Source organism: Neomonachus schauinslandi, chromosome 6 (genome assembly GCF_002201575.2).
Source record: "Neomonachus schauinslandi chromosome 6, ASM220157v2, whole genome shotgun sequence".
NCBI lineage: Eukaryota > Metazoa > Chordata > Mammalia > Carnivora > Phocidae > Neomonachus > Neomonachus schauinslandi.
Window position 1 is genome coordinate 79,683,013 of NC_058408.1, and position 12,448 is coordinate 79,695,460.

Here is a 12,448-nt window from a genome sequence, read left to right on the forward strand (position 1 = left end):
CTGAGTCAATCTGTACAGATGCCCCCGTTCTGGCTTCCAGGATGCACAGTGGACTATAATGAGGAAAAAGAGGGAAGAGGATGTCTGTAAGAACAGGCAGACCTCTGCTTTAAAGACTTTTCATTTATCATTGAGTTTCATGATAGACCAGAACCACCATCATCGACCCAAAGGAAACAATGACCCCCTTTTGCCCTCTCTCTATGCCTTTGATAACAGGGCCCTAAGTTGACAACATGCTGTCAAAGCAGAAATATTCACTAACAGTTTTCAGTTCAAAACATCCATGAGACATGCACAGCATCTCAGGACAGCAACAGCTCACTCTTCAGGCTTATCGGCAGCCCAGAGGAGAGCAAAGTTCTCATCTTTTATGTGTTTCCAGAGCACAGGCACATAAATAGTCTCTCAGTTGGACAGATGTTCTAGGTATGCAAACCTTCAGCAAGGCTTAGCTTTTAGTTCATGTGTAATAGTGTCAAATACATGGCATTTAAAACTCTAAAAAAGAACAGGAGCATTGAGTGATGCGAGTCAACTATCCTAATGGCCACCAAAAAAGCAGGTGACAGGTACCAGTCATTCTTGGGTCATGCAGTAGGTGTCCCTCCCACTGAAACTCTCTTCCATCATTGACAGAGAGGGTAGAGACTGATTTCCTTGGCCAGACTCACCCTATTCTGCATCTTTGGCCATTTGGCAGCATACTTTCTGTGTTACCCCATGTAATATATTCATTTTCTTATTTAGTGGTAATTTGAACAATAAAGGCATGAATTTTAAAGTGTTTTGAAAGTTCCTCCCCTCCCCAACATGAGTGACAGAGAAAACAAAAATCTAGAGCCATACATCCCATCTCCTATGTGAGAACCTGGAATTCATACATGTGGTTCTTAAACAGTGCAGCTAATTATTTTGATGTTTACATACTTGGCACATGTAAATGCACATATATTTAATCTTGATAAATTGGCGGTGTTGACTAATTATATGTATATTACACTGACTGGCAATTGTGTGTGTGTGTGTGTGTGTGTGTAAAGTATGTCTTTTTACTCTGATTCTTTGACATCTTGGGGTCTTGCTGATCTTTGACTGTCCCTCCTAATACTGATCATTTCCTACAGATAATAAATTACTTTCCTGCAAGCATGCTTTTCATATACAAACCAACCAACCCAGACTCTCATATTCCCCAATTACGTCTTTTCCTGGGTCTCGATCCACCTGCCTTAATCGCCCCAGGGCTAGGTACCAGACAACTAGGGATGCTCCCTACACCCCAGAGTCCACTGAAATTACTCGAACTGGTCAATCCTAAACCTGCTTACCCTGCTTTGCCTGCCCCTTCCCACAAAAACCTCAATGAAGTTTCCTGCCCACCTCTTCCCCCTTGTTCCCTCTGCCACAAGACTGACAATAATGCTTTGCCACATGCCCCCACCATATGCCATGCCTTCAGTTTCTAGGGAACTGCGAGTAAAACCTTCTTCCTTCATGGAAGTCATTTCTGTGTCTGTGTGTCTTACCGTACCTACTTAAAACAAATCCTGCATACCCTTAAAACCTTGTGTATGCGTGTATGCATTTAATCAGTAAGCATTACAAAATCTCTAAAATCTCAGTTGTACACCTTCCAAAATATGTAGAAAAAATCAACAATGAAAGTTACATTCAAAAATTTTCTAGAACTGGGCAACAGATTTTAGTAATACCTTTGACATCTTTGACTTGGTGTCAGTGATAAGGAAAGACATATTGTTGATTTCATTCTGTACCACGAAGTTCTGCTCTTCCCTCTTGAAATTCTGAGAATTTGCAAAGAAAATTTCAGTTAAAATATAACTGATATATAACATGGATAAGAAGCCCATGTAATTAGAAGTTACACAGGACCCAAAAGTTTATACAAAAATAAGTAGTAATTTGATATATAAGACTTACCAAGAAAGGGGAGCAAATATTTTTTTTAAATATCCAATGAGGGTGCTTGGCTGGGGGCAACAATTCTGGGAACTAGATATAAATATGTATGCTTCAAAGGTGGGAAAACTAAGATCCAGAATATTTAAATACAAATGTCACACATCTACCAAAGGGTGGAGTGACTATTCAAATCCCAATTTAGCTGGTGAAAGGCATATACTGCTTCTTGGGAGAAAAACAGGGCACACACATCTATGATGTAACTTTCCAGTCTGTCAGATATTTTATCTACTTTCTCATAACATTATTTTATTCACTTTTAACTCAGGAACATAAGAACACGGGCAAAGCCAAGTATTTGAGCAGTGATAGTAAAGAAGGCAAACAAAATAAAAGCGAGATCATCAGAGTTTTAAAAGAGAAGTTAATGATCTAAGCATATGCCTTCCTCTTTCGGATGAGCAAAACCCAAATAAAATGATTTCCTAGTAAGGATCCAAATATGTTAATAACTGATGAGTAATAAAAGGTTTTGTGTGAAGGACAATGAAAGGACTAAGCCTTGACTTTCATTCAGCTCACACTAACATTCTGATCTTACCATTTATAATAATATGGTTGCTCATAGAGTTTCACCTTTAAATATCTGGGGAAGAATATATAGGACACATACTAACAGATTTGGGTTTTAAATATACCCATGAGATTCAAAAGTACATATTCAGATTTTTTCTTACTCCTGAAATTATCATTAGACATTCATCTAAAAATCTACTGACTGTGATAAATACTCCAAATACTTGTTCCAAAATTTTGACTTGCATATATATTTGAAGAAGCTTTTTTGGTATTTTGGTGACTGATGAAGTTGAAGATTCTCAGTCCTTCAAGGAAAAATATGCAGTTTTTACTTTTCTCGATTTACTCCTGGGCTCTGGATTTCAAATATTCCTTCAGAAGCACCCTGAATGATCTAATGCACCCTTTTCAACATGAGTTACACAGGCTCAGAAATCATTTGCTTTTATCTAGAGGAACATAAAGGATCTAAAAAAATTTTAGACATCATAGAAAAGGAAAGTCAATGTGAAGATATAAGTGCATATATTAAAAAAAACATTATTCCACCTATTATTTCAGGGTAATTGTATTTTATATACATTTTGGTATCAAGTTTGACAGATTCCTCAGAAGTAGGCAATAAATAATATTTATTACCCTAAACATTAGGTAGGAAAATTTTATTTTTTAAAATATATGACGTTTCTAAAATAAAAGAATTTGTATAACCATCTGATAAAATAAATTGGGAAGTCACCTCAAATAATGAAGCTGAGGTTGAGGTTTTATTTTTATTTTCTTGGAGTCTCCCATTTGCTAAGTGCCATCAAGAATTATAACTGACACAAAAATTCTAAGCTTTTGAAATAATTTGGGGCAACAATAAATGCTTACTTACCCATAGTCGCTAGTTATTGGAAATAATTATAGAATACTATATCAAGTTCTTATTATTAAAATCCTTTCCCAATTTAAAAATACAGAGTTCTACTTGTGACATACAAAATAGTGAAAATTCACTAAAGATGTAGTTACAAGTTCTATCAACAGAATTCCTAGAAGGAGCTATATTTTATTCTAATGTGAGCAAAACTAAACTCCTGTAGAAACAAAGGTGTGTGCTGCTGGAGCAAATTTAAAGAAGTAGTACCTTTACAAGTAAACAAGTGTTATCTTGTGCTTGAAAAACAAGTCTATCTCAGCATTTCTCAAACTAGTCATGAGGGCCCCCCCGGGCGGGCTTAGCAAAACCTCTACACAGAGGGAAGCCTGTAGGATAAAAGGCCACATCTCTATGTCCATGTTATCCTAAAATTTAGGGGCAAATAGAAAAAACCCCACCATTTATGGAGTGCAACTAAAAACCCCTGTGATTTTTCCCAAACTCAAAAGAAGATTTAACATTGCCCCAAACTACCTAAGGGAATCTGTTCTCTCTCCACACCAGTTAAGGGATACCTAGGAAGCAAGCTCGAGAAACATTATTAAAGGTTATTTACTAAGGGGACTGGAAAATTGGTTAAAAACTTGAAAGCCCTTAACCTAAACCAAACAGGAATCCCTGTCGATATTTTCCTACTTACATGGGATTTCGACCAGTAGATAAACACTTCGGCCACCATGCGGAAAAGGTCCTCTGCTTCCGCGTTAGGCTCTTTTAGCCACTTTGCCCTAGATCACATAATAAATGAAGTGGTTTCTTAGTTATTCCTTTGAGTTCATTTTTTGTTTTTTAAATCACCCACTCAATGGTAAATTTGAAACCAAGTCAACTAAGGGCGAGCCTGTGCCCACAGAGCTCACAAAGTGGCTTCAGAGTCCATTTGTTTAACATTTAAAACAGTTTAAACATTGGGGGCGCCTGGGTGGCTCAGTTGGTTAAGCGACTGCCTTCGGCTCAGGTCATGATCCTGGAGTCCCTGGACCGAGTCCCTGGATCGAGTCCCGCATTGGGCTCCCTGCTCGGCAGGGAGCCTGCTTCTCCCTCTGACCCTCCCCCCTCTCATGTGCTCTCTCTCTCTCTCATTCTGTCTCAAATAAATAGGTGAAATCTTAAAAAAAAAAACAAAAAACAACAAAAAAAACCAGTTTAAACATTGTAACTGTCAAACTGCTAACTTTAACCTGCAAAAGGCAGCCTGCTCCAGAATATGATTTCCCACTGTAATTCTGAGATGCTTGGTGAAAATGACCCTGTCTATAAACATTTGGTTATGTCACAATCATGGACAAGCTCATCACGTAGTCAATGAAGAAATTCCACTGGGACATATGAACCCAGCAAGGACATGATTGAATCAGAGAAATTCATTGCTTTTGAACACTGTACCTGTTGTAGTCCACAAATCTAATCAAGAGTGGGTAGAAGGCATAGAGATCTCTGGCCAGTGTGGTGAACTCATCCAGAATGAGAAGTTCCGCCTCAGACATATCCCCCCTGGCCTCGGCCTTCAGATGGTCCTCCTCAGACACCACCATCGCTGCTTTTTTCTTGAGTTTCTCCATTAATGGCAAGAAATGAGTTTTCAGGAGCTGAGGTTTCACTTTATTTATAATGGGCTGGGAGAAAACTGTTTGAAGACAGACATTAATATTCTGCCCTGCATCAACATTCGTTAAAATGAAGATAGATTATAATTACAATTGTAATTGCATGATTTACGCACTCCCCCGCCACCCCGCCCCAGCACGTGGCTTCTTTCAGGATTCAGCCCATGCCTCAACCATTTTTCCAGTCCCGAACCTAATTGCACAGTTGCTGTTCAAAAATGATTACTGAATTGAATTTGATGTGCTTTCTTGTTTTTTGTTTTGAATTGGCAGCTAATTTGGAATAGGAAAAAAAAAATAGGAATGAAACACGTTCATTCACTTCAGAAATCAATTATTCTCACAAAAAGAAGAAAAAAAATCCCCAAATGGAAAAGGTTCCTCTGGCCTTTTCTTTACAAGGAATATGCGCCACTGAATAATTATGAGAGTACATCCAGTTGTATTACTTCTGCTTCCCCATCCTTGTCCCAATGGGAGAATTACATTGCATGGGACACTGTTGCTTTCATTTACTAATAATAAATGTATAAAAGAGAAAACACCCTACCCAAATTAGTAAGACATCAGTGTATTACTTTGGAGTTTAAGTAAATGAATAATTTTCTTTCTGTCTTTTTCTTTCTGAATTTAATTCTTTAAAAACCCTTTTTTTAAATTTTATTATGTGAATCACCATTAGTTTTTGATGTAGTGTTCCATGATTCATTGTTTGCATATAACACCCAGTGCTCCATGCAGTATGTGCCCTCCTTAATACCCATCACCAGGCTAACCCATCCCCCCACCCTCCTCCCCTCTAGAACCCTCAGTTTGTTTCTCAGAGTCCATAGTCTCTCATGGTTTGTCTCCCTTCTTTTCATCCTTGAAATGCCTGGGTGGCTCAGTCGGTGAAGCATCTGCCTTTGGCTCAGGTCGTGATCTCGGAGTCCTGGAATGGAGCCCCTGTTGGGCTCCCTGCTCGAAGCAGAGTCTGCTTCTCCCTCTCCCCACTTGTGCTCTCTCTCTCAAATAATAAATAAAATCTTTAAAAAAAAATAAAATCTTTAAAAAAAATAAAAAGAAATGACTTCCCATTATCCAATGTAAATAGTGCAATGATAAACAAATGTAAATTTTTGACTGCATGCTTTGATTTTCTTCCCCCACTCCTAAAAAGATGAATTGTTAAAAGGGGGTTGTTTCAAAATCCAGTTTTATTTTTCTATCTGTCTACAGAATCATTAGTTTTCACCCGGCATTTACTGATTACTCTTACAGAGACTGTTCAATCAGGAAAATGTTCGCTTGCTTAAAGTTGTAATAACAACAACAAAAGTTGTAACGATATGGCAAGTTACCTGATGCCTGATTAAATCTACATTTTTTTAAAGAACAGCATGACAGAAATAATAATATTTTTAGTATTTTTGACAACAGAAGAAAATATTGATAAAGACTAAGATAGGAAAGTTCTAGTCTTCTGTATTTCATTTTTTTAAAGTTTGTTTATTTAGGTAATCTCCACCCCCAACGTGGGGCTCAAACTCATGACCCCAAGATCAAGAGGTGCATGTTCTACTGAATGAGCCAGCCAGGCGCCCCTAGTCTTCTGATTTCAAATCCTTTTGGAAATAAAATAAATTCAGGTAGCACATTCCTTTCCAATTCTTACCTGCTAACCTCTTCATCCAGGCGCCCTCATCAATTCCCAAGTTATTATATATGATTTTCAATATATTCCCCAGGAGTGTGTTCATGTGCTCAGAGTTCAGTGCTGTGCAGCACATTTCAGCCCTTTCCGGATTGTTTTCAGGTCCATGCTCCCACCAACGGGACATGTAGCTGCAAAGCATGGGCAGTATGACTTCCATCACATGTGGTATTTGTGTGTAGCGAATGCCAGACTCGGCTAATTCCACAATTTCTTCCATGAGTTTCTCCAAAGACGGTATATTTGGGCAAACATCTTCCACATTAGTTGGCAAATTGAGAGCTAAAGAAACACACATAAAAAATGAACTGTGTTCAGTGAAAGAGCAGACTGATAGTGACAGCCAGATTTCCAGAAGGCACAAGCAACCACTTCATGCTGGGCTTCAAAACCCAGCAAGACCAGGCATGCCTTCGACTGGCTCCTCTCTCTTTACTCACGGCAGCTATCAAATTTTCTCTCGTTTTCCCAAGTTCCTATCCTACCACCACTCCCTTAAGATCACAGAACGACCATTTCTTCTACTTCAGAGAAAACCAGAATATCCAATGTCTCTGTCTACAAGCCTTCTGTAGGGTCCATCCTCCCACGTCTGTTCCCCATTTTCAGCGCAAGGAGCTGAGGTCCCTGTTCATGGTTGGGCCTGTGTTCTCAAGGTGGAGCCTGCCCCACTGCAGGAGCCTTGCTCGGCCTCTTGAGCCCCTTGTTCTGTAGCATCTCCTCCCCGGTAGCCTGTAGCTATGCTTCCAATCTCCCCTGGATTAATTAGCTTTCCAGAAATGAAGGCCTCCGCCTACCACACTTGATGATTTCCCTGTTTCACACTTACTGAAACCCTTACCCCACTAACTGATATAGGGGCTTTCCCATCACTGATGGAATTCCCTTTTCCTTAACTTCAATGCATTTGGTCTTCCTGACTCCCTCCTGAATTCTGTCAGGCTCCTTTCCTGGCTGTTTGCTCCTTGATGAACTTATAAATGTTGTGGGTTTTTTTAGGGATTTACCCTAAATTCTCCTTTCTTTTTCCCTTCTATGTTCGCCTGGGTAATTGTGGCCATTCCTATGGGCTTCTGCTATAAGCTAATAACTCTCAGAGCCAGATTTCTTAAAACTTTTGCGTGTAATACTGAATGTCTCAAAAGCAACTTAAAATAACAACGGATCTAAATTTAAACTTGACCTTTCCTCTCCCACCCACCCCATGAACATGTCTTGGCGAAGACAACATTATCCAGTCTCTCGGACTAGAAACGGAGAAGAAATTTCCAGGCTGTAATGCCCCCGTGTTTCCCACACAACAGGATGGGAACTCCAGGATCTCTCACAACCATGATATCCTCCATCCAAGGGGCCTTCCTCAATCTCCTCTCTTCTGAATTACCACAACCATTCTCTGAACTGGTGACTCACATCCATTCATCTTCCCAATTTCTGTCATGATGGATTTCTACAATGCTGACCTACTCATGTTTCTCCTCTTCTTAAAGCCGGTGGAAGGATCCTGTTTGTGTTGGTATGGTGTTCAACTCCTCCCCTGACACAGAAAGCCTACTTTACTTGGTTTTCCATCCTTTCCTCCTCTCTGAACTTTAAACCCCTCAAGGGCTTGAAGTTTCTCCAGATACACCACAGTTTCAGTGTTCCTAATTTCAAGATTCCTCTTGAATCAAATCAGTGAAGTCTTTCCTGGGGTCCTTAGCTAAAACTGCATTTTGGTGTCCTTTGTGTTCTTTATTCTGAATTCTATCACGTATGTCTCTCAGTCCCTCTCCTACTGCAGCTAAGAATTCCCTGAGAGAAAGAATCCAGTCTTGCTCATTCTTGTGTCAAATCTCCCCCATCCACCCCAGTATACATCATAATTACTTGTCCAATGACTAAAACATGAATGAAAACGAATCATTCACTGCAATTCCTTTACTTTGTTATGCAAAGGATGTGTTACAGAAACAAAAGCAGGTGAATTATCTGCCCTGTGCATTTTCTTATCTGTAATGAATAACAAATCTGCCTCATTCTGGACTCATAGCAGAAGTATTCATCAATCAAAAATCCTAAATAAGACAACTTAATAAGGCGGGTTTACACAGACGATTAATAGCTCGAACTCAACCACGTTTTACTATTTACAAATATATTGTGGAATTTATGCAGAAAATATTGCTAAATCACATTCAACGTATTTTTCTTTAACTTCCTGTTATATGAAATTAGAATTATAAAATAGGCAAATTAAATAATGATTACTCAAGTTTTTAAAAGATTCCTTACTTGGTAAAAGGCATTATAAAATCAGTATAACCAGCAGCTCCCCTAAAAACATGAGTTAGTTACAGAGAAATAATCTCATTAACAGAGAGGTATACATTTGTGAACAGCAAACAGTTCTTGCCCAAGTTTTGAGAACTCTTTAGGGCTACTGGAGAGCAAATAAAATACATTGTACTGTATCAGACTTTGAGGAATTCAAACAAAAGAGTGATACTAGAGGACATCTGTGTACGTTCAGGCCTTGAGAACTCTGTTTGGTTTGCTTTAAATGGCTCGTTAGAGAAATAACTTCTTTCTGCTATATTAACTATTTCTTATCCAAGTCAATTCAATCCTAGTAAATAATTCTAATAGGTTCTTATAGACTAATCCTTGAAATCATCACCAATGGCTCTAAGAGCTTTTTAACTGGGAGAGTGGAAAAAATGAGCCTACCTACTCAGACGACCTACTAAGCAACATGAGGTATACTATATTTATAGATGCCTAGTATACATACAGACATAAAAATCTTAAACATATGCATGATAAGGTCAGGTTCAAATTTAAGTCACTGATTGTGTCTCAGATTTATAAGTTTTCTAAATGTTAATAATTGGACTACACTATTAGAAAAAATCACATGGAATAAAACTGTCCCAATAAGATGGATGTATCTGGTGAACAAAAGAACCCAAAGGGTACAAATCCATAAATGTAACAAATAAGAACACCACACACTTGCTGACTACCTATAGGAGATAACTGAATCAGAAATCAGATTGACCTACTTTTTTCCATTTCTGCCCATTATTTTGTCTTATTCTTAACAGTGTTAATTTGTCTGTGATTCATTAACTTAGAAGAAATTAAACAAATTTTCTTTTACAGACCCTAAGGGAATAGTATGTAACATTCCAAAAAGATCCAAATAATAACATTTAAGAACCAATATCATTGGAGATAACAAACTGAAATGGTCCATTAAAAAAAATCACTGTAAGAAAATACAACGAATGTCATTAAGTTTCAACTTCATATCTCAAATACTGAACATGCTTCTGTGTTACCTGCTCTTTCTCTTGAGGACTTAGTATTGTAGATAGAGTAAATGTTATGTTTGTCAAGATGAGTTTCCAAAAATGCTACAGGAAAGGCACCAGCAAAAGCCGCAAGACATTCTCCTAATGCAGAACGTTGCCTACAAGTGGAAAATATTTATGTTTTTTATGTCTTCCAAGTAAATGGCTGAAGAAGTTATACTACAATTGACCAGTTTAACCCACAAGAGGTATAATACTAGTGCTACTAATAAAATTAACTCCAAAATCCAATTTCTATATCGCAAGACATCACACGCTTTCAATAGCAAAGTCCCCGCCAATAAAAAAAAAAAAAAGAAAAATTATTTGTAAAAAAAAAGACAAAAATAAAAAAAAACCCCTCAAAACCCCCCCCCCCCCCCCCAACACACACACAAGTTTGGACACTTCTTTTGCTTTGCTTTCTTTCTTTACATCTTCCTTTTTTAAACATAGTGACCCGATGAAGAATTCTTGCTAGGTGAATAAATGCATTGATAAACATTTAAAAAATAAAGTACTGACACCAATAGACTAACACAATTTACTATATAGAAGTAATTTCTGGGCAGCTAAGAAATATTAAGATATAATAAATGCCAAAAACTATTAATAACACTCAAAAATGATTTATCATTTTTAAGGGAAGGAAGAAGCTTAAGGAATCATTCTCTGATCAGTTGATTCAGGGCAGGGTATGACCCAAAGCTCCCCCTGCACTGACAAAAATTCTCTCTCGCCCTCAGTTACCTATGGCATCCAAGGATTCACTGGCACATTATTAAATGTAGAACAATATGAGAGTTATTTCAGCATATTATGACCTCCTTAAATTATTGTATACAAATGTTTTATTTTCAAAGTCAACAAAATGTATCTAAGAAAAGATTACATAATTCAGTTAGGTAGTTCTAAATTTCTAACTGAAAAATATGATTACTTAAAATTAACAATGCCTCACTGTCTAATATTTTAATTAAAAATGATTAGACATTTAGTCAGCTAGGAGAAAATATCCCTTCATAGAATGACATTCAATAACACAGAGTTTAATTCAAACATTGATTAGCATTTCATTGTTAAAAATAATTTAGGATATCAAGAAATTACAAAGGGTACAGGCTTTGATTCAGATAGACCTGAGTCCCAAACTTATTCCTAATATTTGTGTCACTACAGGAAAATTACTCACTCTTTATATGTTTTGCTTTCCTCACCTAAAAATAGGGATGCAGAATTGCAAAAATTCTGGCACATATAATGAGTTCAATAAATGTTTGAAAATAATGGGAATATATTTATTCAAGAATTTAATAGCCTAAAATGTTTCCTGTATGACCCCAAAGTAATTTATTTCCTTACATCTGACTAGATAAGTCCTTTTATTTCATTAATAATTCATGTGACCTATTTAATAATTTGCTTCAAATTTTCAATTCAATTAGTAATTCCCAGACCAACTCTGATCATTTGTGTTGGTATTCTGGAAATAGCAATTTTTTTAGATGAGTCTTATTAAAATATCTGCATTTTTCTTTTTTTTAAAGATTTTATTTATTTATTGAGAGAGAGAGAAAGAAAGACTGCGAGAGCACAATTTGGGGGAGAGTCAGAGGGAGAGAGAGAATCTCAAGCAGACTCTCCTGAGTACAAAGCCCTTCTCGGGCCCTGAGATCATGACCTGAGCTGAAAATCAAGAGCCAGATGCTTAACTGACTGAGCCACCCAGGAGCCCCAATATCTACATTTTTCTCAGTTATGGTGTCACTTTTTCATTTTTTTCAAAATATCTTTCACTCATCTTTTGATTTTCATTTTTATAATCTCCCCAAATGACTTTATAATTGCAAACAATTAGAACCTAACAAAAGGATCCCAAATTTTATCAAAAAAAAACAAAAAACCACAAAACCCAGAGGTAAGAAAAGAAACAGCAACAGTACTGCTAAGGTAATGAGAGAGTTTGGACTGCCAGATTCTAAAATGTATTACACACTACTAACAATTCAGGCTACATGGTAATGATCTAATCATTTAAAAAATCAAATAACAGAACAGAACAGAGATTCTAGAAATATGATCTAGTAAATACATTACCTCAGAATATGATGACGCTTTTATTTTAAATCAGCAGATAAAAGAAATATTTGATAAATCACTACTTGGGGAGGGAGTTAGGGGGACAAGTGAAATAGGTAATGAGGATTAAGAGGCACAAACTTCTAGATATAAAATAAGTCACAGAGGGGCACCTGGGTGGCTTGGTCAGTTAAGCATCCAACTCTTAATTTTGGCTCAGGTCATGATCTCAGGATTGTGGGATTGAGCCCCAGGTAGGGATTCATGCTCAGTGGGGAGTCTGCTTGAGGATTCTCTCCCTCTG

General features: G+C 37.4%; 1 protein-coding gene across 1 annotated transcript in view; it reads right to left on the reverse strand.

Moving 5' to 3' along the window:
* RYR2 (ryanodine receptor 2) overlaps positions 1–12,448 on the reverse strand; it is a 547,432-nt gene that overhangs the window by 118,963 nt on the left and 416,021 nt on the right. Inside the window, exons 67-71 of the mRNA XM_021696142.1 lie at positions 10,054–10,184; positions 6,692–7,012; positions 4,817–5,057; positions 4,071–4,158; positions 1,716–1,808 (exon numbers count right to left, since the gene is read on the reverse strand). Of these exons, the coding sequence (XP_021551817.1) occupies positions 1,716–1,808; positions 4,071–4,158; positions 4,817–5,057; positions 6,692–7,012; positions 10,054–10,184 (874 nt within the window). The remainder of the gene's footprint in view (positions 1–1,715; positions 1,809–4,070; positions 4,159–4,816; positions 5,058–6,691; positions 7,013–10,053; positions 10,185–12,448) is intronic.